Here is a 27439-nt window from a genome sequence, read left to right as displayed (position 1 = left end):
CACCAAATAAAAATGGCAGATTTGTATTAAAAAAAACAAAAAAAACCCAGACTACTCAGGGGAGCAGTGGGAATAAAATATGAGAAAAATGGCCATTTTAGATCTGGTGACAGGTCCTCTTTAAAAGAAGCCTGACAGATGATTCATGCTGCCCATCCCACTGGCAGCAGGAATCAGATAATATCTCTGCTATTTTAGGTAAGTATGCATTACTTTGAAACACTAAGGCGTTTCACAGAAAACTTACATTACCACTCAGGTGACTAGTCAAAGATGGCCCTGCCTGCTGGTTTCTCTACCAATGCACACTCACATGTGGAGAGACCTGTCACTCAAGTGAAGCAGGATGTGAAGAAGCCTTAGACTTGTCTCCTGAGCAGCAAAGCCCCCGGCCAGATTTTCTGTTTTCTCTGATGCACTGCAGTGTTTTGGAGTAAAATGAACCAGGGTTTGAGCAGCATGAATCAGCTGTCAGGTTCCCCTTAAATATCATACTGGGGTACTGCTATAGGAACAATTACCAAATATAATTGTATTATTAAATACATTTTGTTAACAAGCAGGGTTGATCTGTTAATAAGTGATATCAGAACAAAACAGAACTATTTATTGCAGTCTAGTGTTTTTCTTGTGAAATTCTCAATAAGTTTGATGTGTCACATGACCCTCTTCCCATTGAAAAAAATAAAGTTGGATCCAAAATGGTTGACTTCAAAATGTCCGCCATGGTCACCACCCATCTTGTTTCCCCCCTCCCATATACTAATGTGCCACAAACAGGAAGTTGTTATCACCAACCGTTCCCATTTTATTTAGGTGTATACATATAAATGGCCCACCCTGTACATTCAGTTCTACCACTAACTACTAGACTTCTAAGCAAGTAAGAAAAGAAATGGATATATTTTTGATAATATCTGCAATGCAGCAGTGGGGTGCTTACATTATTCTGTACCCCAAGAGAGATAAGACCCCTCCGTACAAATTAGGGATAAATTAGAAGCCCCCTCTGAGAAACGGAGACCTCACAATTCTACTCCAACAAATGAAGTCTGGGGAAAGAAGGATTTTTTAATTCCAATATACAGTTCTTTAGTTCTCCCAGAATATAAGAGATTGGCAATAAGTGTCTGGCAGAAACTTACCCCCTGTTCCCCCTAAAGAACACATGTTCTGCTTAAAAAATAAATGTTCATGTGTATAGGGGAGTCGGAGGAGATATCTGTCAACCAATGAGTATTTCTTTCCTATATTGGACACATTTATTGTTGGATAGGACTACCTATTCAGGTGGTAGGATATCGCCCATGGCACAACCCTTGGCAATCACAATATTTCAGTTCAGGGCATGCAAAAAATGCAGCTGATAATTGCTTCTCAAATGTAATTAATCCAACGCAAATGTATCATGACTTGGATTGGTAAGGTGCTTGTAACCGATAACATCTGGGGGCAGAGACCTCTCTAAGCCAAGCATAGTTAATGGACCTCACAATTTAGTGCTGCTGCATAAGAAAACCACTATGCTGGCAAGAAGATCCGTTAAGGTGTCAATCTGTCGCAATCAACTCCCTCATCTCTAAATGATTAGGAATTCAATACTAAAGATCGCAGGTACGGTAATTGGAATTTTATTAGATTTTTAAATTGAAAATTAAAAGCAAGCCACACGCTAATAAGTAAAGGAAAGTAAGCAGAACATATGTAACAAAGTAAAAATGTGACATAATCCTCATACCCTTCTTCTTTATAAACTGTAACAATTGTCTTCCAACAGCTGCGATATTTAATGACTCCAGGTTCTGGCTGTGGCCCCTGAATCCGACTCTTGGCCACATCAAATGGGATGTTAATGATGGAAGCTAGCGTCCCAGAGGCCAAGCCAATTGTAAACTTCCTTAAGAACTCCAGCCTTGCATCCTAGATAAGCAACGACACATGCAAAATCCTATGAGAAAGTGCGACGTAAAGTCAAGAAATTTACATTGAGCGTTCCAAATTCTGGCACAGGTTTCCTCCTCCAGAAACCATCATCGTATAATAACCGTGATAGAGAGATTTAAAAGCTCAGGAAGATAACCGTGAAACCACAGCTGGGTGGAGCTCTGCCAGCACCTAAGTAGTGGTCTCATTTACATGGCACCGACTCCAAGAAGGAGAAATCCTATGAACAGGTGGGTAAACTATCGGGAGATAAAATGGATTTGCCAAGCGCAAGCGTGACACCTTACAATAAAAATAATCTTCTTCTGGGACTTGTATTTTTGCCGGCACCTGTACCATACAATGAGGCATACTTTTTAGAAGAAAAACATCTTAAAGCTTAGCACGCCTTTGCCCGAACATTAATCCTGACCTCCTTATTGAGCAAAAAAAAACACATCTCCTCATTGCCCCAACAAGCGCCTTCCACTGGGAGCAATACGCCTGTAAAGAAGTTTTTCGTCTGGTTTAGGTGTTCTGCTAATGCTGTGTTTTCCTGCCTGTGTCGGTGGGGGAGATGTTATTTGCTTGGAGTTTCATATGGGGGGTTTAAGAGGATTCTGGGTAATGTGCCTTTAATCAGCAACCTGGCACCCAGCACAATAGACTCCTTGCAGAGAGATGCGGGAGGATTTCCGCGGGTTGCAAAGATTCTTCCCTGACAATCCCATTGGCTCTGTTTTCGCACATGGTCCAAATCGCCTGTGGGCACATTTCCTCACACAGGATTCATAAATACAGTCCATAACGAGACTCTGGTTTCGGCATATGGGGATGATTTGTGTAATTGGCCTTTACAATGTACTTAGTATTACTGTATCAAAACACAAGAAACCTGAGTACTCTATTAGCTAATTGGCCAGAATATTTTACAAATGACAGCAAGCCCCTGCACCAGGAAGCTCGCTAAAGCATATGTATGTGTCTACAAGACCCCCAAATGCTAAATTAAATAAAGGCGGAAAAAAAATTAAAAAAAATAAAAAAGCACGCACACACTCGCTCATATAACGCTGTCGTTGGCCTGCAGGTTTTTTCCACATTTCTCCTCAGATGTCGCAGATCTGTCAGCAGGAAATGTTCTCTCACTACTAAACTAACAAGCTCGCTGTGGTAATGCACTGCGGGGCCGTGCCCTTGAATTAAATAGCTTTTACCTACAGAAGGCATCAGGATATGGTTTAAAGGAGCAGTCACACTCCTAGGAACATGAAAGCATCCAGCCATGTTACCGGAGCTTAATATTTTAAACAATCAGATAATTATTTAAAGGTGGACATCAATCATTTTTTTTTTTTTTACATTTTAATTAAAAGAGTTTAACATAAAAATATTAGCCCTTTGGTTCTTGGGAGATAGGATGAACATTTGAAAAACATGCAAGAAGTTTTAAAATAATAAAAAGTTGTGAAATAAATATAGTAGTACAAAGTTTCCGGATATAAAATATATAGTCAATGTCAGCTAATAATAATAACAATAATAAAAATAGAATTATAAAAAGTCGTAATTGTATTAGTATATAATATTTTGTAATTTTAATATGTTAGTCTTGACTAATTTGAATTTATATTCTGTTACCCTTATTATTATTGTTATTATTTATTTTTTATAGCGCCATTAATTCCATGGTGCTGTACATGAGAAGGGGGGTTACATACAAAGTTCTAGATATCGATAACAGTAAATGTTGATTTATATTGTAATAAGTGTTCTGCCTTATGTGTATTAGAGTAAATTTCAGTATAATACAAGATAAATAAAAAGACAGGCATATTTACTATTTTTGGTGCAAACTGTTAGATGCAGTTTTAGATCTATTTATTTTGTGCTTTAGATACTTTCTGTATCTGTATTATTCATCAAAGGGCATGCTTTAGAGGAAAATAGGTGCAACGTAAAATGGGAGAACATGTACCAAATTGGGCCAAAATCTAGGTGAAAAAAGTAGTGAAAAGTAAGACAACCAAATGTCGGTGTAAAGTTTGTCAAGAGTCTAAAAATACATGGATGTTTCTGAGCATGGACTGGATAGCACGGACTGTCTGCGGTTCTTCAGATTCAAACTCAACAGCCTCATATAAGCCTATGAGGCTGTCGAGCCCATTGTGCAAGACCTGAAGACAGTCCATGCTCGGACTGAGTTTCACGGATGTTTGCACGAGCCCTTAACTGTTGCAATCGAGGGTGGGTGCCTATTCCGAAGCCCATAGCATGAGTGATGCAATCACAGGGTCCCAATAGGTTTCTAGAGCTGATTAGAAGGTCTGAAAAAAAAAAAGTCCAAACATTTTTTTAAATAAGTTATAAAAGTATTAAAAAAAATTTAAAAAATTGAATTTCCCTATTTTTATCACAAAACAAAGAAAAAAGTCACCAGCTTTCAGTCCATTCATGTGTCCTCAGATCAACGACAGTCACCGCTCACAGCACTGAGTGAAGTGGCTGTAAACACACCCTGGCACTGATTGACAGCTGTTTCAGCAGTGCATTGGTGCAGTGCCGGTTGTCAGTCAATGCTGGGGGGTGAATACAGCTGCTGCTCTCAGTGCTGTGACTGTCTCTGATTTGGGCACGCCGGCTTGACTGAAAGCCGGAAGCTCCAGAGAGAAAAAAAAAGTACATTTTTTACCAGGTGCCGCACTTTCAGTACTGCAGCCATGCACATTCATAACAATATTACCCTGCAGAATAACCCCATCTCTGCAGGGTAATAGTGTTATCAGACATGTCAGGTTCTCTTCAATATTCAAAAGAGCTGTTAAGATTTATGGGTCGGACATAGATCTCCTTGAGAATCTGCATCCAGAGCTTATTTTATATGTAAGTGGCGTTATCAGTGTGAGACATGTGTAAGCAGGTAAGAGGATGCAGTAACGCATGGATGCAGAGCAAGGGTTAGCAAGAGTGCGGTTTAATTTACAGCAACAAACTCCTCACAGAGAGATAACAGGGGAATAACAGGAAGGGGACAAGCAGGTGAAATCAGTGTTAATGTGATACAACGCAAGGGTCTTGCTATCAAATTTAACTTATCATGACTCTGCTGTCCTTTAGTTGCATGTGGTCTGATGGATGATGGAATGCTGGGGGAAATTGACACTGTGTCTTCAGGCTTCCTCACCCAACACATGGTTTCATTTCTGGTGGCAAAAGGCGGTCACTGGTTCTGCTCGTTGAGCCCCTAGTCCATCAATCTACAGAGCCCGAAGTGTGGAGCTCTGCACAAGTTTCTACTCGGCGTGTGCACTGCTGCGCACCCGCCGATAGCTGGATACACACCCCACAATATTGCTCCTGGTGCTCATTCCTCAGTGCACCCGTGCCATGCTGCTTCGCTCAGCATCTGTCACTCTGCCGGGTCACTAGTATTCGGGAGCCCTCACTTAACCCCTCCCGACTCCCGAGTCTCTGCTCCACGCTTCACCTGACTTTTCAGGGCACAGTTGGCCCCTGCCTTCTCCTTCCTACGTCGGGAACTCTCTGACTTTAACGACACTACACTGTCTCTCATCACTCTGCTTACCATGCCCCATCTCACCAGGTCATGGGTCCTGTCCGGCTCCAGTTTCTTTCCCCCGCTGCAACACTGGATGCAGCCTCGGCAGTTCCGGACCCGGCATTGCACAGGTATCCGCAGCCCGGTCTTCCTCCTTACACCCCCCGGTCTCCTTTAACTCCACCAGGCGTTCAAATTCTTCCACTCCTTGAATGATTTGTTGCCAGATGAATTGGTTTTGTTCATAACGGGTGGGAGGCACTCCAGCTGTCATCTGCTCTGATCGCCGCAATCCGGGTTTTCTGATTGAAGGCGAGGGGATATTTTGGTCCGATGAGTCTGCGGTCTCTGTTGCTTCAGGCATTGGCACTTCAGTGCTCACTTCCCTGGAGGGTGGTAGACAATGAATTATTCCGGTCAGGGGGTGAGGCTAACATATCTTCTTTGTCACAGTCGAGAACTGTCGAAGTATGTGCATTGGTGATGTTCGGCACTCCTACTCTTTCCTCAGGAGCATGGGACAGACAGGGCCGCAGCATGCTACGATGAACCATCTTCTTGTTCAGGCTGGACCTCATACATCGGCCTGTCAGAACCGACTTGACATTTCACCAGATGTGGGGTCTTCTCCCATCGGTGTTCCAGTTTTCGCCAGTGCCGTTTGTGTCAGAACAACATCCGATCTCCTGCTCTCAAAGCTGTCCCTCGAGAAAGTGTTGTTTCATGCTGCTGCAGTTCTCGGAACTTTGTCTGCACCAGACGGTGAAGAGTTTGTAGTCGATGTCTGTGTTCCCGAACCTAGCAAGACACCCCCCGTCCATGGGTATTCTTCTCCTGGATCTAACTTCAGCTCGGTGATCTCCCGTCCCTTTCACTTCAACAGAAAGGTATACGAAGGTGTATCTCATTGTACTGTACACTTGGTTGTTGTACACCCACACCAGTTCAGCCACGAATGCAGGCCATCATATCTTCCAATCTTCCTCCAATGTTCGTAGCATCTGGATCAACGTCTGATTGAAGGGCTCACAAGCTCCATTCCCCTGATGATAGGGCATAGTCCTTGACTTCTTAATCCGGTACAAACGATGTAACTCCTCCATCACTTGACCTTGGAAGCAAGCGCCTTGGTCAGAATGGATCCTTTTCGGGCAACCGTACACCCGGATGAAGCCTCGGCAAATGGCCTGCGCAGCTGACTCAGCAGTCTGGTCCCGGGTCGGAGACACTACAGCGAACTTGGTGAAGTGGTCGGTCATCACCAGACAATGTTCACACCTGAGATGTGCCGGGCCTACAGCTAAGTAGTCAATCATCAATAGATCTAGGGGGGCAGAAGTCACGATGGTCTGCGTCAAGGTTATCTTCTCTGGAGGTTTAGCTAGTTCACAGCTCCGACATCTTTGACAGGCCTCCTCTACTGCAGTCCTCAATCGGAGGTGATACACCAGCTTCTGTAAGCACTAGAACATCTTCTCTGGACCAAAGTTAGCCCCTCTCTCATGGGCATCCATAGCCACCACACGCATCAACTTTTCTGGGAGCACTCCTTCCCAGCGACCCCCAATTACCATACTAGCTGTACTATTCTTTATAGCAATCCATCTTCCAACTGGAGCTTCTCCCACTCTCTCAGAATCTGCAGAGCCCTTGGGAACAGAGTGTCTCTCTCTCGCTAGCTGGGAAGTTGCTTCAGGGCCACCCACTGTCTCAGCTGGGTAAGTTCTTTATCTGCTTGCTGGAGTTGCACCCATTCTCCAGACGCCTCTCTGATCTGTCCATGCATTGCCATCAACGACCTAGCAAGGTCCCGAAAACCAGGAATCTCTTCTGCCTCCAATTCTTCATCTCTGTCGCGTTCAGGAAGCTCATGAGTCACTCTCAAAAGAGCATCAGCATGTGTATTCTCGGCCCCGACCCAGTAAGTGATCTTGTATCTTTATTTTGCCCTGCGGGCCTCCCATCACTGTTCCAGTTCCCACAATTTTACATTCTCCAGGTGGGCTAGGGGAATATTATCAGTGCGCACAAGGACTTCGGACCTCGACAAATACTCTGCAAACTTTTTGGTCATTGCCCACACCAATGCCAGCAGTTCCAACTTGAAGGAACTGTAATTGTCCGGGTTCCGTTCTGAGTCGTGAAGAGACCGGCTCGCATAGGCTATCACTTAGTAACATAGTAACATAGTTATTAAGGTTGAAGGGAGACTTTAAGTCCATCTAGTTCAACCCATATCCTATCTTGCCCTAACATGTTGATCCAGAGGAAGGCAAAAAAAACTCATGTGGCAAACAGTAAGCTTCACATTGGGGAAAAAAATTCCTTCCCGACTCCATATACGGCAATCAGACTAGCTCCCTGGATCAACACAATATTAAGGAAACCAGTGTATATACCCTGTAATATTATACTTTTCAAGAAAGGCATCCAGTCCCTTCTTAAATTTTAGTAGGGAATCACTCATTACAACATCATATGGCAGAGAGTTCCATTGTCTCACTGCTCTTACAGTAAAGAATCCGCGTCTGTGAGTATGCTTAAACCTTCTTTCCTCCAGACGTAGAGGATGCCCCCTTGTCCCCGTCACAGGTCTAAGAGTAAAAAGATCATTAGAAAGGTCTTGGTATTGTCCCCGCATATATTTATACATTGTAATAAGATCACCCCTAAGCCTTCGATTCTCCAAACTAAATAACCCCAAGTGTAATAACCTGTCTTGGTATTGCAGACCCCCTAGTTCCCTAATAACCTTGGTCGCTCTTCTCTGCACCCGCTCCAGTTCAGCTATGTCTTTCTTATACACCGGAGAGCAGAACTGTACACAGTATTCTAAGTGTGGTCGCACTAGTGACTTATATAGAGGTAAAATTATGTTCTCCTCATGAGCATCTATGCCTCTTTTAATGCATCCCATTATTTTATTTGCCTTTGCAGCAGCTGTCTGACACTGGCCACTAAATGTGAGTTTGTCGTCCACCCATACACCCAGGTCTTTTTCAGTGACTGTTTTGCCCAGTGTTTTACAATTAAGCACATAATTATACATCTTGTTCGTTCTACCCAAGTGCATGACCTTACATTTATCCCCATTGAAGCTCATTTGCCATTTATCAGCCCAAGCTTCTAGTTTACATAAATCCTCCTGTAATATAAAATTGTCCTCCTCTGACTTTTTGGTCATTGCCGACACCAATGCCAGCAGTTCCAACTTGAAGGAACTGTAATTGTCCGGGTTCCGTTCTGAGTCGTGAAGAGACCGGCTCGCATAGGCTATCACTTGTTCCTTTCCTTCCTGCATTTGTGATAATACGGCCCCTAGACCATGTAGACTTCCATCAGTGTGAAGGATGAAGGGCTGTGAGAAATCCGCATAGGCAATTATTGGGGCCTCTGTCAAGGCCATTTTCAAGGCTCCTTCCTGGCTGCTTCCCTACTGAATAGCTTGATTCTTCGAACAAGATGGCACTCCCTTTAGTAGTTCCAGCAGCAGATTAGCGAGACAGGGGAAATTCTTTACAAACCTTCTGTAGTACCCGGAAAGCCCAAAGAGGGCCTGAAAGGCTTTCACTGTTGTCGGAGTGGGCCATTCTTGCACAGCCGCTATCTTTTCACGCGGCAGGACTCACTCCTTCAGTGGATACGATGTGTCACAGATACTCAATTTGTTTGCAAAAAAGGTGACATTTTTGCGGCTTCACTTTCAGGCCGTTATTCTGTAGCCGACTCAACACTTGATCCAGCCACCGAAGATGTTTTTTCAAAGGTGGCCGCATACACAATGATATCAACGAGATAGATAAGTGTTGCTTCGAAATTCAAGTCCCTCAAGCATGTTTCCATCAACTGCTGAAATGTCCCGGGAGCATTGGTCAGGCCAAAGGGCATCCTATTAAACTCAAACAATCTCATGGGCAGTATGAACGCCGTCTTCGGACGGTCGTGTTCAGCCTTTGGCACCTGCCATTACAGATCCAGGGAGGAAAAGTACTTCACCTTTCCCAAGGCAAATAGATTCCTCAATTCTGGGCAATGGATAGAAGTCCCGCACCATACAAGCATTCAGTAGTCTGTAATCAACAAAGAAGCGCAGGGTTCCGTCCTTTTTCAGGACTAAAACAAGGAGAGCTGGTCAAGGGTTCTGACTCTCCCGTATGACTACACTCTGCAGCATGTGAGCCAGCATCTCCTTTACTTCCTTATACATCTGAGGCGATATCTGTCGATATCTCTCCCGAACTGGGGCAGCACTGCCTGTAGGAATTTCGTGGGTTATAGCTGTGGTGCATCCAAAGTCATCTTCATGGCGAGCGAAGACCTCCTGGTAACGCTACAGTACAGCTTCGACCTGTTGTGGTGGGAGTCCCGTCAATTCGGCCCACATCTGCTCCAAGATTCGACAACCCTCCTTCATGCTCCCAATAGGATGCTCCGGAGTGATTGTAACGGCTAGGCTCCATGGATCTCCTTGCATTAATGCCATATGCATGGCCTCTGATTTCACCAACTCTTCCGGGATTCCTAGTACCTGAGCCACTTTACTCTAAGGTGGGAGGGTAAGATTATAGTCTCCCATGTTAACGCACCACACCACAACGTTACCATCATGGACTGTGGCTATTGTCCAAGCGACGAGGAGTCTCGAGGGTAGTTGATCCACCAATGTCGGCTCTATCTGCACTTCCACCTCCTCGAGTGGTGTACAGACTCGTACTGGCAACATGAGCACAGTCTGACCTGGCGGCAGAATGAGTTTAACAGCTGCAGAAACCATCACTTTTCCCAGAACTTTCCCCTTGCTTGACGTTTCCTGGGCCTGGGCAGCCAATATTAGTTGCTGATATACCTTTCTCGGGGGGGTTCACGGGCTCCAACAGTCCAGAAAGTCCTCCTGTGGCTCACTGATCAGGAGAGATTAGATTTCTTTCAGTACATTCATCCCGATAGTCACCGCAGGCCCACTGCCGACATCTCCGGCGAACAACACGACCTCTTTTCGATCCACATCCTTTCCGCACACTTTAATCTCCATCCAGACCAACCCTGCGACCAGGATGGGCAACTGATTGGCCACCGTCAGACTGATCATTGGACCCCACTTCGGCTGCGACACTTCTGGAAAATGACATGTAAAGTACGCTTCCGGCATGGTGGTCACTTGCGATCCGGTATCAATCGAGCAACGGACGGCTCGCTTGTTCACTTTAGCCCAGATGGTAGGGCTCGTAGAGATTAAACCTTCGGGACCTCCCTCTCTCCTGCTTGATCTTTCAGGCACCGGGCGGCATCCCTGAGTCACGGAGCCCACTATTTTAAAGGGGTAGGGACCGTCCCGGTCACGCACACTCTCGGGCATAGTGTCCAGTGTGCTCACACTTGAAACAAGTCGGATTCCACTCAGCAAGGGGCTGGCTTGTTGCCTGACGAGGCTTAACAAATAAGCGGGACTCTGATTCATTCCTTTCTCTTGACGCATTTTGGGCTGAAGCGGGCTTGACCACTCCTCACATTTCCCGTATTTCCTTCCGGATTTCTCGAGCCCATTCTGGTAAAGCTGCGGGCGGGGAGGGTACCTCATTGTTCCGGATCATCCTTGCCAAGGCTGCCATCCCCTGTTCCTGCTCTCTCATGCGCGCTTCAGCCCCAATTTCTAAGAAGGTCATATGCGGTTTGGTATGCAGGCGCTCAAACAAAGCTTGCTTAAGCGGTGCATCCCAGAGGCCCGCCACAAACTGAACCCTCAGTATCACATCAGGGGGTCCCACTCCTATAGCCATCACATCATTCCGTTTAGCGATATACGCATTCATCTCCTGCGAGCGCATTAATTTACTGTCACAGACTCCCCCTCCCTCTGGACGTGGTGAAACAGTCGCATCTCTTACAGTATCTGCATCACCTTGTCCAGAGTATCCTGTTCATGGGGGGTGCCGAAACATCACAGAACACTGAGCCTCGTCGTCCAGGGCAATCACAGCAACCTCCTCTTGCATAGCAGGAGTCATAGGGTGCATCCTAAAACATGCTTTTAACCCGCTAGTTCCAGTCCCACATTAGATTATCCCCCGTGAATTCTGGGAGATTGCTGAGCTTGGCCCCCAGCGGTAAGCTAAACCTCGGGGCACTCATGATAGATTGTTCTGCTGCCTCTGTGTTCATGGACTGCATCCTGCTGACAACGCTAAATGTAAGCAGGTAAGAGGATGCAATAACGTAGGGATGCAGAGCAAGGGTTAACAAGAGTGCGGATTAATTTACAACAACAAACTCCTGACAGGGAGCTAACAGGAAGTGGACAAGCAGGTGAAAACAGTTTTAATGAGATACAACACAACAATCTTGCTATCAAATTCAACTTATCATGACTCTGCTGTCCTTTAGACGCGTGCGGTCCGATGGATGATGAATGCTGGCGGAGGCTGACACTGCGCCTTCAGGCTTCCCCATCCAACACACGGTTCCACTTCTGGCGGCAACGGGTGATCACCGGTTCTGCCCGTTGATCCCCTAGTCCAGTGGTGGCGAACCTATGGCATGCGTGCCAGAGGGGGCACGCAGAGCCCTCCCGGTGGGCACGCGTGCCATCTTCTCAAAACTAGCATCGCCACCTCTCCTCAGCTCCCTCGTTGTCTCCTGGACCCTCATGACTAGCGCCAGCGCCACGGCCACTCTCCTCTGCACTCTCCCATCAAGCCGTGCACCGTTCCATCAGTCTGCGCATGTGCTGAGGATGGGGATGGCGCGCGGGCTGAGAGTGGCGGCGGCGCTATTGCCGAGATGGCGCGCATGCCCACAGGTAGGATTGATAGATGAAGAGACTAGATCAGCGTTGGAACGGGCAGAGGTGAGTATTTTTTTCTTTTAATGCAAGGCCATCATACAGTATGGAGCAGTTTATGGGACCATTATACTGTATGCATCATCGTGTGGGGCCATTATACTGTATGCAGCATCATGTTGGGCCATTATATTGTATGCAGCATCATGTTGGGCCATTACACAGTATGGAGCATCACGTGGGGCTATTATACTGTATGCAGCATAATGTGGGGCCATTATACTGTATGCAGCATCATTTGGGGCCATTATTCTGTATGTATCATCATGTGGGCCCATTATACAGAATGAAGCATCATGTGGGGCCATTATACTGTATGCAGCATCATGTGTGGCCATTATACAGTATGGAGCATCATATGTGTCCATTATACAGTATGGAGCATCAATCATGTGTGGCCATTATACAGTATGGAGCATCATATGGGGCCATTATACTACATGCAGCATCATGTGGGGCCATTATACTGTATGCATCATCATGTGGGGCCATGATACTGTATGCATCATCATGTGGGACCATTATACAGTATGGAGCACTGTGTGGCCATTTTACAGTATGGAGCATCATATGTGGCCATTATACAGTATGGAGCATTATGTGTGGCCATTATACAGTATGGAGCATCATATGCGGCAATTTTACTTTTGAATAAAAATCCTATCCATTCTCAAGAACAGACCTCCACTGCAATCGGTGGCTAGTATCTTAGGCTTGGAATGCAGGGCTTACAAGCTCTTTGCTATAGCACACTAATGTAGGAGTTGTTTTTCTAATCTATAACCTCAGTATTCCGGTTAGATTGCCGTGTTGGCACTTTGCGATAAATAAGTGGGTTTTAGATTGCAATTTGGGCACTCGGTCTCTAAAAGGTTCGCCATCACTGCCCTAATCCATCAATCCATCTACAGAGCCGAAGAGTGGAGCTCTGCACAAGTCTCTACTGGGCTTCTGCTCTGTTGCGCACCCGCCGATAGCTAGATACACACCCCACGATGCTGCTCTTGGTGCTCGTTCCTAAGTTCACTCGCGCCGTGCTGCTTCGCTCAGCGCCCGTCCCTCTGCACTCTCACTGTTACTCGGGAGCCCTCACTGAACCCCTTCCCAGGTCTCTGCTCCATGCTTCACCTAACTTTGCAGAATGCAGTCGGCCCCTGCCTTCTCCTTCCTCTGGTGGGAACTCTCTGGCTTTTCATGAGCTACACTCTCTCTCATCCCCCTGCTTACCATGCCCCTTCTCTCCAGGTCATTGGTCCCGTCTGGCTCCCATTTCCTTCCCTCCCTGCAACACTGGATGAGAGCCTCGGCAGTTCCGGACCCAGCATTGCACAGGTACCCGCAGCCCGGTCTTCTTTATTACACTGACTGACAGTCTACTCTCCTGATCTACATGTCTCACACTGGTAATTGCCCCCTTCATTTAAAATAATGTTTGGAGGCAAATTCTCGGGGAGATCTATGTCTGGCCCATAGATCTTAGCAGCTCATTTACATATTAATAAAAACATGGATTCTCTGGAATACAACATCGGATTACAGATATCAACATATAATTTTATTCAACTTTCTATGACCTTTATGCCCTTATTAGGAGGGTTGATCCTACTGACAGATTCCCTTTAAAGTAGAGATCTTTCAAGAATCTCTGAAATAAAGAAACAATGTACAGGAAAATTTCTAGGAAGAGGAGTGGTACAACCCAAAATTATAAGAAAATGTGCTCTAGAATTACATGGGGAATGCAAGTGTTTACTAAAACAGACATGTCATTAGAGGTGACAGATCCTCTTTAAAGAGTTTTCCTAACTAAGACATTTATGTAAAACCCCCAGGATGTGTCATAAGTGTATAATGGGTATATGTACAGTCATCTTTCCATTTCTATCCATGCCGGTTATCTTTTCTAGTAGAACATGGGTTAGGAGACCCCTGTCTGCATAGTAGGTGTGGGTTCTAGAAATGAGACCCTTGCTACTCATGAACCAAATGTGGCTTCCTGGGAAGCCTCTCTCAGCTTGTAGCATGAATAAGAAGTCCGTAGTGTGAGGCAGGGACCGGTTTTATATGCGAGGGTTGACATGTGTCCCCCAGGATGCATACAGAAGCGTATTGAGGCTGCGGGAGTGCATTGCAGTCACAGTCATAGTTGTGATTGCAATGCAAAATAAAAGTAAGTGTTGGGCTTGGGCAAGCTATTTGTCTAAGGCAGATTTAAGAAAACCTGCAATGGGCTTTTATTTTTGAAGCGGACTACAGGATGGTAGTGGGGTGGTCTGCTTCCTCCCGGCCGGGCCTACCAAGTGGCCTACGGCCAAAGGTTACTTGTAACAATCCTGCAGCAGAGGGTTGAGTGTGTCAGTTTTGGTTTGCAAGCATGCAGAGCACGAGGCCCTACAAAGCTTCAGTCTGGGTGAAGCAACACAGAGCCAAGGGGAGCCAAAAGGTCTGGCACCCCTCAGCGTACATGGTGATTCAGTCGCCCGCGGCAACCAGTATAAGTTACAGACTGTCTTGTTTCCTGGCTGCAATCTGGAGTATATCTTTTGAGTTCCAGTTGTAAGTTTTCTTTGGACATTAATAGACATTTGTTTGAACTTTCCTGTGGTCACTGCCTGTCTGTCACACTGCACCAACCCCACTGTATTACATATGGTTGGAGAATGCTGGCAGTGTGAACTGAGGCATACCCCAAAACATGCTGCATGTGAGTGATCAGGCCTGCAACGCTGAAGCCCGAGCCGGCCAACAATATGGAGGAGTTGCTGAAGCAATTGGTCCTTAGCAGCGGCAGTTGTGCCAGCAGCAAGCCAACAAATTGATTCTGCAACAGATTAAGGCTCTGCATGAAACGTCTTCTCCAGCAACAACGGGTCCATTCGGAGGCACGGTACAAAGTGCGGTCAGCGGTGAGGAAGATGGGTCCTGGGGAAGACATGGAGGCCCTTCTCACCGTCTTCGAGCACACTGCAGAGTGGGAGAGCTTGGCTTGTTCCCAGTGGACTGAAGTGGTGGCCCCCTTCCTGACAGGAGATGCCCAGAAAGCCTACCTCGACCTCAGTCAGGACGATGCCCTGGACTATGGGAAACTGAAAGGCGAGATCCTTGTCCAACTGGGGGCTAACACTTATGTACGTGCACAAGGGGTATTCCAATGGTCTTTTGTGGAGTCTCGTCACGCCAGGTCTCAGGCCTCTGACTTGTTGCAGCTAGTAAAAAAATGGCTCCAGCCTGAGACCTTAACCCCATTCCAGATGGTAGAGAGGGTGGTGGTCGACTGGCTAGTGAGGGCCCTGCCAGCAGACTGTCATGCCTGCCATGTCTGATATGCCGCATGACCCCTGGAGCAGTGTGCACGTGCACCTCACTGTTATATCTGTCATGTCCGTTATGCTGCATGACCCCTGGAGCAGTGTGCACACGCACCTCATGACTATTATGCTGCATGATCCCTGGAGCAGTATGCACGTGCACCTCATGACTGTTGTGCTGCCTCACTCCTGGAGCAGTGTGCATGCACACCTTACGGCTGCATGCCGTTGATGTGTGCGCGCCCGTCTCTGCTCTGTCTGCTGTGATCGTCTCTATGGTCCTGGAGGCCCTGACCATGTGACCCTCTCTATGGTTCAGCAGAATCTGATCCAGCAATCGTCTCTATGGTCCTGGAGGCCCTGACCATGTGACCCTCTCTATGGTTCAGCAGAATCTGATCCAGTAATCCTCTATGATCCTGGAGGACTGAACTGGAAGTCCTCCTGGTCCTGACCAGGAAGTGCAGGTGCTAATGCCCTATATCAGACGGCCACTTCCTATGGTCGGGGCCTGAGTATTGTGTTGCTTCCCTGCTAGGCTGCATGTTCCTACTGGGTCGCTCTCTGTATTCTGTGCCCCTGCATGTTGCCCTGTTGTGCCTCTCTACACACGGTCTATGCTTGTATTCTGCCTCTTGTCTCGTGCCATGTCTTGTGTTGTCTTTTGTGCCATGTCTTGTCCTTGCTATTCTTTACCTTTTAGTACTTCCTCTGTTCTCTGCCTTTGCCTGTTTCGTCTTGTCTTGTGTCTGCTATTCTTGGACTTGTAGTACTTCCTATGTTCTCTGCCTTTGCCTGTTTTGCCATGTCTTGCCTGTGCTATTCCTAGCCTTGTAGTACTTCTCTTGTTCCCTGTCTTTGCCTGGTTTTCCTTACTCTGTCCTATGTTGCTCTCTAGCACATTTCCTGGCTAGTGTCAATGTTCTCCTTTGACCCGGCTCTGGGCTTCTGCCTACACTCCGCTGCTAGCCCTATACTCTCTCTGACCCGGCTCTATGCTTCTGCCTACGTTCCGCTCCTTGTTCTGTACCTTGCCTAGCCTTGCCTTGTTTCTTCGCGTGCCCTTTGCACGCTCCTAGCCTTCCCTCGCCCGCCTGTCGGTGCCTCAGCCGTGCCTGCCTTAGTCGTGCCCGCCTGCTTGTGCCTCAGCCGTGCTCGTCGGCCAGTGACTTAGCTGTGTCCGCCTGTCGTGCTTCAGCCATGCTCGCTTCAGTCTTGCCCGCTGGTCTGAGCCTCAGCCCGACCAGCTAGCCAGTGCCCCAGCCGTGCTCTGTGCTTCCTTGCACTCATGCTGTCTCTGCACTGTGCAATGCGTGCCCTAGCCTGCTCCTTGGCATACCTCCCCGTGCTTCTCTAAAGCACACGCAGGTCTTGCCATGTACCCTGTCGTGCCCTCTAGCATGCACAGACCCTAGCCTGAACCCCGGCGTGCCTCCTAGCATGCGCAGGTCCTGACCCTAGCCTGAACCCTGATGTGCCCCTCTGCACACGTAGGACTATGTCCTGAACCTCAAAGCCCGACGTGTTCGTTAGCGCGTATGGGACCTGCCGTTAACCATGTTCCCTGGCGTGCCTCCTAGTAAGGCCATGACCATTCTTTGTATCGTGCCCCTGGCGTGCCTCTAGGACCTTGAATCTTGAATCCTGGCAGCTTCTGTAGCGCGCCCAGGACCTTGAACACTGGCGTGTCCCCTAAACACGCACCATGCCTAGTATGTTTAACCATGCCTTGCACCTTGCCTTGGACCCTGGCATGTCCCTAGCATGCACCCTGCCTTGCACCTTGCCTTGGACCCTGGCATGTCCCTAGCACGCACCCTGCCTTGAACTTTGCCTTGGACCTTGGCCTGTTCCCTAATACGCACCATGTCTTGAGCTCTGCCGTGCCTCCTTGCCTGAAGCCTGGTTTGCCTGTCGGATTCCCTGAACCTGCCGATCGCTGCCAGGGATCCTAAGCCTGACGACTGTGGCCTGATGTCCGGAGCTGATGTCCGCAGCCTGATGCCCTGATCCTGTCGATCATTGCCAGCTGTCTGGAGTCCGTTGCCATCGAGCCCTTGCCTGTACCCAGGCGTGCCACCTGGCACGTACCATGCCATGGACATTGGCATGCCCACGCACGCACCTTGCTGATTTTTCTCTGTTATCACGTCTAGCACCTGATGTTACCCTGAGTTCGCTTTAATGAAGATACCCTGAAACCACGCCTTGTCTTGTCTTGTTTCCTGCACGTCCCTTGTCGTCAGACACTCACATATTATGTCTACCTGAGCCAGCCATCTGGTTCCAGCAGTCGTGGTGGCTAACCCCCTTGGTCTTGCCCCTGACACTCCCTGTATAGGGGGTGGTTCCTCACAAGATCAGCTCGCCCTCGGTGGGTGCCACAACCCAGAGGGTCCACTCTAGAAAACGACTCAGCGAAAGCTGATTCCGTCACACAGCCATACAGCGTTAACCCCAGCACTCTGGACCAGGTGGTTGGACTGGTTGAGCGGTATACGGCCACTCAGGACTTTATATGGGACACTGCTCCACTTTGGCTGTCACAACGGGAACCGCCAACCCAGGAGCATGGGAAAAGTCCACAACCATCTTTTGGGGCTAATCAGAACTGAGCCCTTAATGAGGGGGTAACCCAGAGTGAAGGTGACAAAAGTCCCGTTTCCCCTAAACTGGCCCCAAGGTCCAGTCATGCCACAGCTATTAAGTGTTGGCGGTGCTAAGGGCCCAGACATGTGACTGCTAACTGACCCCTAACAGCTGAACCCATGGACTGCGGGTACACTTGCCGAGTGTCTATGTACACCCAGCCCGTCTGCACCGCAACTACATGCACCGCCGGCAGCGAACCTCAACTGTGCCAGGTCAACGGGTACCAAATGGAGGCTCTCTTGGCCTTGGGGAGCTTAGTGACTCTGGTTAATGGGTCTCTGGTTGCCAGGGAAAACCCCAATGGACGTAAAGTGGGGGTGGTGTGTAACCATGGAGAACTCCGAGAGTACCCGACTGCGGTTACTTTTTCCACGCCGTGTGGAGAAATCAAACATGTGGTGGAAGTGGTGAAGACCCTTCCATATGGGACTGTGTTGGGAAGAAACTTGCCCCTATTCTGGTCCCTGTGGGAGACCAGGGTTAACGTTACCAAGGTAAACGCTACTCCAGGCGCGGAACCCGAAGATCCCGAGTCAGGGATACCTGCCGTAGGGATCGCCAACCTAGGGACAGAGTAAACCCCGACAGGTTTCTCCTAGAGGTATTGGCAGGACAGGTCGAGGAGACCCCACCGATCCCTGATCTGGATGTGTCCCCTGGTAAGTTTGGAACAGTGCAGCTCCAGGATCCCACGCTGGAACGGGCATGAGAAAGGGTGATGGAAATAAATAGGTTGGCTCAGCACCCAAGTGCAGAAGCAGTTTTTCCCCGCATGGCTGTCAACCAAGACTTATTGTATAGGGTTGATAAAATCTGAGATGAAGTGGTAGAACAGTTGGTGGTGCCCCAGTCATACTGGCAGACCATGCTTGAGATGGCACACACACACATGCTGGAAGGACACTTGGGGTAAAGAAAACCCAAGAACGCATACTGCAGCAGTTCTTTTGGCCAGGAGTGTATGCGGAGGTACAACGGTATTGTGAGTCATGTCCAGAGTGCCAACTTGTGCCTCTACCCATCATAGAAGTACTCTTTGAGAGCATAGCAATGGATTTGGTGGGCCCTATAGTGAAATCCACCCGGGGCCACCAACATACTCTTGTCGTAGTGGATTACGTCATGCGGTACCCATAGGCGATACCACTTCGCCACACCTCGGCAAAACTAATTGCCCGCCTTGGACTGCCAAAGGAGATCCTTACTGATCAGGGGACTCATTTTATGTCCAAGGAGACCAGGAAGATATTTAAGTTGCTCCAGATTAAACAGCTACGTATATCGGTGTACCACCCACAAAATGACGGCCTAGTAGAGAGATTTAATAAGATCCTTAAATCTATGCTTAAGATGGTGGTTTCCAAGGGCGAGAGGGATTGGAACATGTTATTGCCCTATCTGATGTTCGCTATCTGTGAGGTACTACAGGCATCCACGGGTTTTTCCCCGTTTGAGCTATTGTATTGCAGGCATCCAAGGGGGTTGCTGGACGTACCCAAGGAGACATGGGAACAGGAGCCAACTCCGCATCGGAGTGTGATCGAGTATGTGGCGAGCATGCAGGACCAGATTGTGGTCGTCAGGGACATAGTCAAGGAGCATTTGTTGGATGCTCAGGCCACGCAGAGCTGCACGTATAATGAGAGAGCCACGGTCAGGACCTTTAAAAGGAAGGGAATCGAGGGCTGGTACCATTGCCCACCCCAGAGAGTAAGCTCATGGTCAAGTGGCAAGGGCCATATGAGATATGGGGGAAGGTGGAAGAAGTGAATTATAGAGTGTACCAACCTGGAAAGAGGAAACCCGAACAACTGTCCCATGTCAACCTACTAAAAGTCTGGAAGGACCGGGAATGTTTGGTCACAGAGGCGACTCCGGCTGTACCAACAGGGAACCCTTCGTCACCGGTCAAGGACGCGGCTGGGGGTGAGGTTAAAATAAATGATGATCTCACAAAACAGCAGTGACGAAAAGCTTGGGCTCTGGTGTAACGGAATACGGATGTATTCTCAGAGCTGCCGGGGTGGACCTCGGTGATGCAGCATGACATTGTCACTGAGCTTCGGGTAAGGGTACAGATGAAACCGTACCAAGTGCCAGAAGCCCGGAGGCAAGCCATCATGGCTGAAGTGAAGCATATACTCCAGTTTGGAGTCGTCGAGGAGCCCCATTGTGCTGATTCCAAAGACGGAAGGGTCAGTACACTTTTGTAATGACTTCAGGATATTGAATGAGGTATCAAAGTTTGACCTCTATCCAATGCCCCAGGTGGATGATCTTTTTGAGAGACTGGGGAAGCCCCAGTATTTCACCATGCTTGATCTCACCAAAGTTACTGGCAGGTCCCGTTAACAGCATCGGCAAAAGAAAAGAAAGAAAAGACTGCTTTTATAACGCCAGAGGGTCGTCTTGCCTTTTGAGTTACATGGGGCTCTGGCCACATTCCAGAGGCTGATGGCCATTGTATTATAGCCTCATCAGAAATATGCGTCGGCATATTTAGACGACATAGTCATCTTTAGTGCAGATTGGAATACCCACCTGTCGCAGGTTCAAGCAGTGCGCTGGAGTCTCTCAGAATTGCGGGGTTAACAGCGAATCCAAAGAAATGCACGATAGGACTTACGGAAGCCCGGTACTTAGGTTACGTGATTGGCCGCAGGGTTATCAAACCCAAAATAAATAAGATTGAGGCCATCCAAAACTGTCCTAAGCCGTTAAGTACCAAACAGGTGAGGGCACACCTCGGCATCATTGGGTACTACCGCCGGTTTATACACAATTTTCTAGGGAAATCAGCACTCCTGACTTGTTAAAAGGTATGAAGTAATGGACCAGAGGAATCCTCAAGCGGAGGAAGCAGTCCAGTCCCTGAAGTTGGCATTGTTTGGACAGCCAGTCCTCATCAGCCCTAACTTCAAGGAAACATTTATCGTGCAGACAGATGCGTCGGAGGTAGGTCTAGGCGCGGTGCTATCGCAAGAGGTGAATGGGGATGAGCTTCCAGTCATCTACTTGAGCAGGAAACTGACTCTGGCAGAGAAAAATTATAGCATAGTGGAGAATGAGTGCTTGGCAATTAAGTGGGCCTTGAAGCCCCTATGCTACTATTTGCTTGGGCATCATTTTCGGTTAGTAACAGACCAGTCACCCCTCGTCTGGATGAGAAACGCAAAGGAACGGAATGCTCGGGTCACCAGATGGTTCCTGTCCCTGCAAAACTTCAGTTTTTCAGTGGAACATTGGGCGGGGAAGTCACAGGGAAATGTGGATGCTCTGTCACAGGTCATCTGTATGGTGACAAATGTTCCACCTCACAAGTTTGAACAGTGGGGGGGTATTTGAGGCAGTGACTGGTGTTATATGCAAGAGTCACTATGTGTTCCCCTGGATGTGTACAAAAGTGTATTGAGGCTGTGGGAGTGCATTGCAGTCACAGTCATAAGTGTGATTGCAATGCAAAATAAAAGTGTTGGTCTTGGGCCAGCTATTTGTCTAAGGCAGATTTAAGAAAACCTGCAATGGGTTTTTATTTTTGAAGCGGACTACGGGATGGTAGTGGGGTTGTCGGCTTCCTCACGGCCGGGTCTTCCAAGAGGCCTACGGCCAGATTCCTTGTAAAAACCCTGCAGCAGAGGGTTGGGTATGTCAATTTTGGTTTGCAAGCATGCAGAGCAGGAGGCCCTGCAAACTTTCAACCTGTGTGAAGCAACGCTGAGCCAAAAGGCCTGGCACCCCTCAGCGTACATGGCGGTGCAGTCGCCCGCGGCAACCGGTATAAATTACAGACTGTCTTGTTTCCCGGCTGCAATCCGGAGGATATCTTTTTAGTTCCAGTTGTAAGTTTTCATTGGACATTAAAAGACATTTGTTTTGAACTTTCCTGTGGTCACTGCCTGTCTGTCACACTGCACCAACCCCGCTGCACTACATATAGTTGGAGAATGCGGGCAGTGTGAACTGAGGTGTGGTGGCCCTGAGGCTCAGTCGCCACAGAGGTACTGCACCTCCTCCTGAGGTGTGGTGCCCCACCATCCAGGTAAGTTGGAGGCTCCTGACCACGCTCCAACACCTGCATCCCACACAACACGTTAGTTCTGCAAAGCCACATTGCGGCTCCCTGCTTGGAGTGTAGCAGAGCACCTTTGGTGGCTCCCTGCTTGGAACACGAAACGTGCTGGGAGGCGGGTGGAGTTAGAATATATAAAAGAGCGGGAAGGTTTAGGATTTGGGGTCAGTCAGTCGGTCAGTGGAGAGGAGTGAGGACAAAAGATCCCTGGGAGAGGGATGGAGGAAGGAGGTGGTGCAGCAGATCTCAGTGGTCTGCTGGCACGGGAAAGGAAAGAAGGAGAAAGACATTGAACTGAAACCTGATCTTCCATAAGAAGGAAAGACTAGTACGGAACATAGGAGTTAAAGGGAGTAAGGAGTCCCCGAAGCAGGCTACAGCTGTCTGCCGTACAAGTAGAGTTCTTGGGAACATCTGTCAGGAGGCACTCCAGTGTAACTCAGTACTGGGAGTACTTCACCCTTAAAGGCGCTATAAGAGGAGACGTTCAGAAAGGCACATGTTGGCAGAGTGTTGGAAGGGAGCCATTCCATCTGGCCTGGAGGTTGATTGAGTCACTGACCCGGAGGATACAGCACGGAGGCAGGCACCTGTGTGTACTACAGACTGTAAGTAAAGCTTTGGAACTACAAGCCTGGTGTCCTCCATTGATTCTTGCGCCAACGCACCCAGCATCGCTACATCTGGGTACCAGCTTCTACACCGCTTGTGCCTCTCCTCTACCCCTACAGCTACACTGCCCTGGAGCTACAGCTCCACCTGTGGGGAGCTTCACCATCTTGTTTGCAACACACCACCAGCCCCAGAGGATCTGCACGCAGCGTCGGCTCAACATCTCACTTGCCGAACACCACAGGTGGCGTCACAAACTATTCCATTAACTACATTCCACCATTCAATCTTCCCCTATTAATTTGGCGGCCAGGGCCACGGACCGGGTCACCGCTGCTGTGACACATCCCGCCGACACCGGCCCGGTACCGAGCACCCCACGGCCCTGGGAGGGCGACCCAGAGGCATACTCCAAAACATGCTGTATGTCAGTGATCAGGCCTGCAGCCCAAGCCGGCTGACAATATGGAGGAGCTGCTGAAGCAATTAGTACCAGTAGCAGCAAACCAACAATTTGATTCTGCAACAGATTGAGGCTCTGCGTGAAATGTCATCCCCAGCAACAATGGTCCATTCGGAGGCACGGTACAAAGTCTGCTCAGCGGCGAGGAAGATGGGTCCTGAGGAAGACATGGAGGCCTTTCTCACCGTCTTCGAGCGCACTGCAGAGCGGGAGAACTTGGCTTGTTCCCAGTGGACTGAAGTGGTGGCCCCCTTTCTGATAGGAGAAGCCCAGAAAGCCTACCTGGACCTCAGTCGGGACGAGGCTCTGCAAAGCTTCAGACTGTGTGAAGCAACACAGAGCCAAGCGGAGTCAAAAGGCCAGGCACCCCTCAGCATACATGGTAGTGCAGTCACCCATGGCAACCCGTCTAGGTTATGGACTGTCTTGTTTCCCGGCTGCGATCCGGAAGATATCTTATTGAGCTCCAGTTGTAAGTTTTCTTTGGACATTATAAGACATTTTTATACACAAATGCCCAAGGAACAATGAGACATGGATAACTCAAAATGAAATATGAACACACTGTGTTCATATTAAAAAGACATTTGTTTTGAACTTTCCTGTGGTCACTGCCTGTCTGCCACACTGCACTACAGCAGTAAGAGCCAAACTATGAAGTAAGAGATTGCCATGGTCGCAGCAAACGTACGGTATATTGTGGAATACAGGAAAAATCCTATACAAATAAATACATAAGGAAAATACTTTATACCAGTTTCATGTAAAAGTCATTTACTAAGTAAAAGTGGGTAAACATAGAAGTTATTGTTTTTGTGATTATCTTTTGTAAACTCATTAACCAGGAAATACACTGTTTATAAAGATACTGTAATGACTCCGAAAAGGAACACGCACATTAAGAAAACTTCAGTCTTACAGGATGTGTTCTTGGTGGGTATAAAACAGATACTTACATTCTCTTATTTCGCCATTGACAAACAGAAACCCGCACAGCGGCATATGGCTATATTGTTTATTTACACTGTGGTATTGTGGAGGATATGAATGAAATTAAAAAAAAAAAACTTCTCCCAAGAACTGGATGGTGGCGAAAGAGAAAACTGCTGGTATTTCGCTGCACTGAAAAAACTTGGCTAATAGATTCAGTATAATGACTCATGCACACTACCTATTTTCCCGTATGAGTTCTATCCATGGCTTTCACTGGTATCTATATATTTCATAGGGCTGTGCACATGTCTGATTTTTTTCCTCGGACTGAGTGGTCCGCAGAAGGAAATGGAGACCTTGTCTGATTTTGATCCGCGTGTTGGATCAAAATCGTCAAGGAAAGTCTATAGGTCAATGAAAAAAACTGACCAAACTCTGACCAGAATAATTGGACCGCTTTTCACAGATGTGGAGAAAATGGTTGTGTGACCCTACCCTAAGCATGAGACAAAATCTATTAAGAGGTCAACAGTAGTTCATGTGCCAACAGCAGTAGATAGCAGGAGGTGCAAAAGCATATGGACTGCTGTTAGTGGCCACAATACTGGTCCATGTGCCCCAATAGTCTCCTCTAGACACTGAGCTTCCAGTGGATCATATTGCATAATTCTAGGAGATGGGAATTCAGTGGGCCCCCACAAAGCACATGGGCAAAAAACTTCCAGAAATACTGGAATAAGGGAGATTACTGTTCTATTTTGTGGATCTTGAGAAATTTACAAATCTTCCCAGGGTCCAGGAGCTCTCTCCTTATTTTCTTGTTCATTCTGGGAGAGTTGGCAAGCCATGGATTGTAATCTGCCAGGCAGTGGGTTGTGATATTTAGCATGGTATAGTATCACAATTAGCAACTTGATTTTTTTTTTTTATAGCTTCTCCAAAAATTACGGACAGCCAACATTTTTCACGAACACATAAAAAAACCATAATAAATTGTTACGATTTTAGGTGATTCATATCTACAGACCATAATTCTGGTAATCATAATCTTTATTTTTATATAGCACTAACATATTCTGCAGCGCTTTACAGTTTGCACACATTATCATCTCCGTCCCCGATGGGGCTCACAATGTGGGAGGAAACCGGAATACCCAGAGAAAACCCACGCAAACACGGGGAGAACATACAAATTCCTTGCAGATGTTGTCCTTGGTGGGATTTGAACCCAGGACCCCAGCGCTGCCGTGCTACCCACTGAGCCACTGTGCTGCCAATATGCCACTGTGCTGCTGATATGAAGACATCAGTTGCATTCACTGTAAACTGCAGAAGGATAATATTTACAGTCATAATAATATTTACAGGCTTCTCCACTTTAAAATAAAAATCAAGGACACATCAATTTTTTTTTAGGACTGGGAAAAAGTGCCCTATTTTTAAGGACTGTCCAGGAATTTCTGTATGGTTGACAACCCTGTAAAAAGAGACACAGTGTTACGGCAAGTGAAGAGCCTGCGAAAAAAAAAGGTTGTGCATGTTGCAGGGTTCAAACAACAGCAAAAATATACTTCCAGTGTCCGCATGACATTATATTATACTTTACACAAAGACACCCTTTCATTTCACAGCCCAGAAAACAAGCTGGTGATATACGGGAAGCTTTCAATGCATCTTTGTCCACTGGCACAGTTTGGTATCTCTAGGTCCACCAGTGAGTCTTCGCCGATGCTCCCAGCATTTGGCTTTGGCTGCGGTGCTGACGTCACATCAACAACACAGAAGCCAATCAGTGAGCTCAGAGGCTCTGAGGAAGGCGTTCAGTCTACATCAGCAGAACTGCCAAGATCACTTACAGGCTGTGGTTCTGATGTCATGTCAACATCCAGACACCGGGTGCAGTGGCAGAATCAGGGACATTGTGTATAGCGTTTTTTTGTTTGCTAGTTTTTTATACCAAACTTTCTCAAGAGGACTTAAGCCCCCATCTCACATAGCGAGATCGCTAGCGAGATTGCTAAAGCGTCACCGATTTTGTGACGCAACCGCGATCTCGCTACGTGTGAAACATAGCGGCGACCGGCCCCCCTGCCAGATATCACTGATCGTGCTCGAATGTCCTGGGCCATTTTTCGTCATCGGCATCCCACTGGCCAGCATGCATCGCTGTGTTTGACACCGATGAGTAACCTCGTTGGCGACGCAGAACTCAGGTACGCAGGCTGGAATAATTCAGAATAGCTACTGTGTGACAAGGTACGAAAGGCCGCCGAGGTCGTTATATGGATCGCCGGATCGTTGCTGCGTCTCTGAATAGATCTGCCTGTTTGGCAGCTTACTAGCGACGCACCAGCGATCCTTACCAGGTCGTATCGTTGTCGGGATTGCTGGTGCGTCGCTATGTGAAATGGGACCCTTAGAAAAAAACATTAAGAGTAGAAGATGTCATTATAACATCATATACTGTAATTTTATATTTTAGGTAATTCCTTATTTATAAACCGCAACATAAATGGAGTTTAATTTTATATTGGGGTGATGTGGTTTATAGAGCTACAATATCTAAGAGTCTCGTTTCTAATCCAGAATCTTTATACATTTTCCTAATTATTTTGTAAAATATACAATATGCCGACAAACCTCGCTCCCAAATAAATAGTAGGAGACCATCTTTAACAACTCAAAGCTTCTTCTATCTGAAGCAAATTCCAAAACCACAGTCCAAATAAATGTAAAAAGTAGAAGGACAGAAACAAGAAAGACGGCGAAAATGATGGATTATGATAACCTGAGAACATTGGTCCCATCTGATCACAGAAGATAAACAGAGTTAGGTCGGAATAACATTGTGGTATGAGAGACCTCCTGTTAATACCAGGTGCTCTCAGCTCAGGGCTCTGAAGTTCATTTATCATTGCAGGCACAGAATGAGCACACAATAGATAGGAGCTTTGGTAATGGGCAGTCCACCACTTCTCACACATGTGGACCATGTTTACTGCACAGTTCAATGAACTCCGTTGTTCTCTTCCTGATGTTACGTATTAGTTGGTGTCGTAGTTTCTGCGCCAATATAGGTAAT

The 27439-nt window shown here is 47.4% G+C and overlaps 1 protein-coding gene across 5 annotated transcripts in view; it reads right to left on the bottom strand.

The window, feature by feature from the left end:
• The window catches only part of SLC25A21 (solute carrier family 25 member 21), a 584350-nt gene that overhangs the window by 12489 nt on the left and 544422 nt on the right, over positions 1 to 27439 (bottom strand). For all 5 annotated transcript variants that reach the window (XM_073554205.1, XM_073554202.1, XM_073554203.1 and 2 more), the window contains one exon: positions 1739 to 1920. In XM_073554205.1, the coding sequence (XP_073410306.1) occupies positions 1739 to 1920 (182 nt within the window). The remainder of the gene's footprint in view (positions 1 to 1738; positions 1921 to 27439) is intronic.

Source organism: Dendrobates tinctorius, unplaced genomic scaffold (assembly GCF_039654945.1).
Source record: "Dendrobates tinctorius isolate UK_male_01 unplaced genomic scaffold, ASM3965494v1 ptg000208l, whole genome shotgun sequence".
Classification (NCBI taxonomy): Eukaryota; Metazoa; Chordata; class Amphibia; order Anura; family Dendrobatidae; genus Dendrobates; species Dendrobates tinctorius.
The sequence above is the reverse complement of the archived record's forward strand: the minus strand, read 5'-3'. Positions and strand labels throughout refer to the sequence as shown.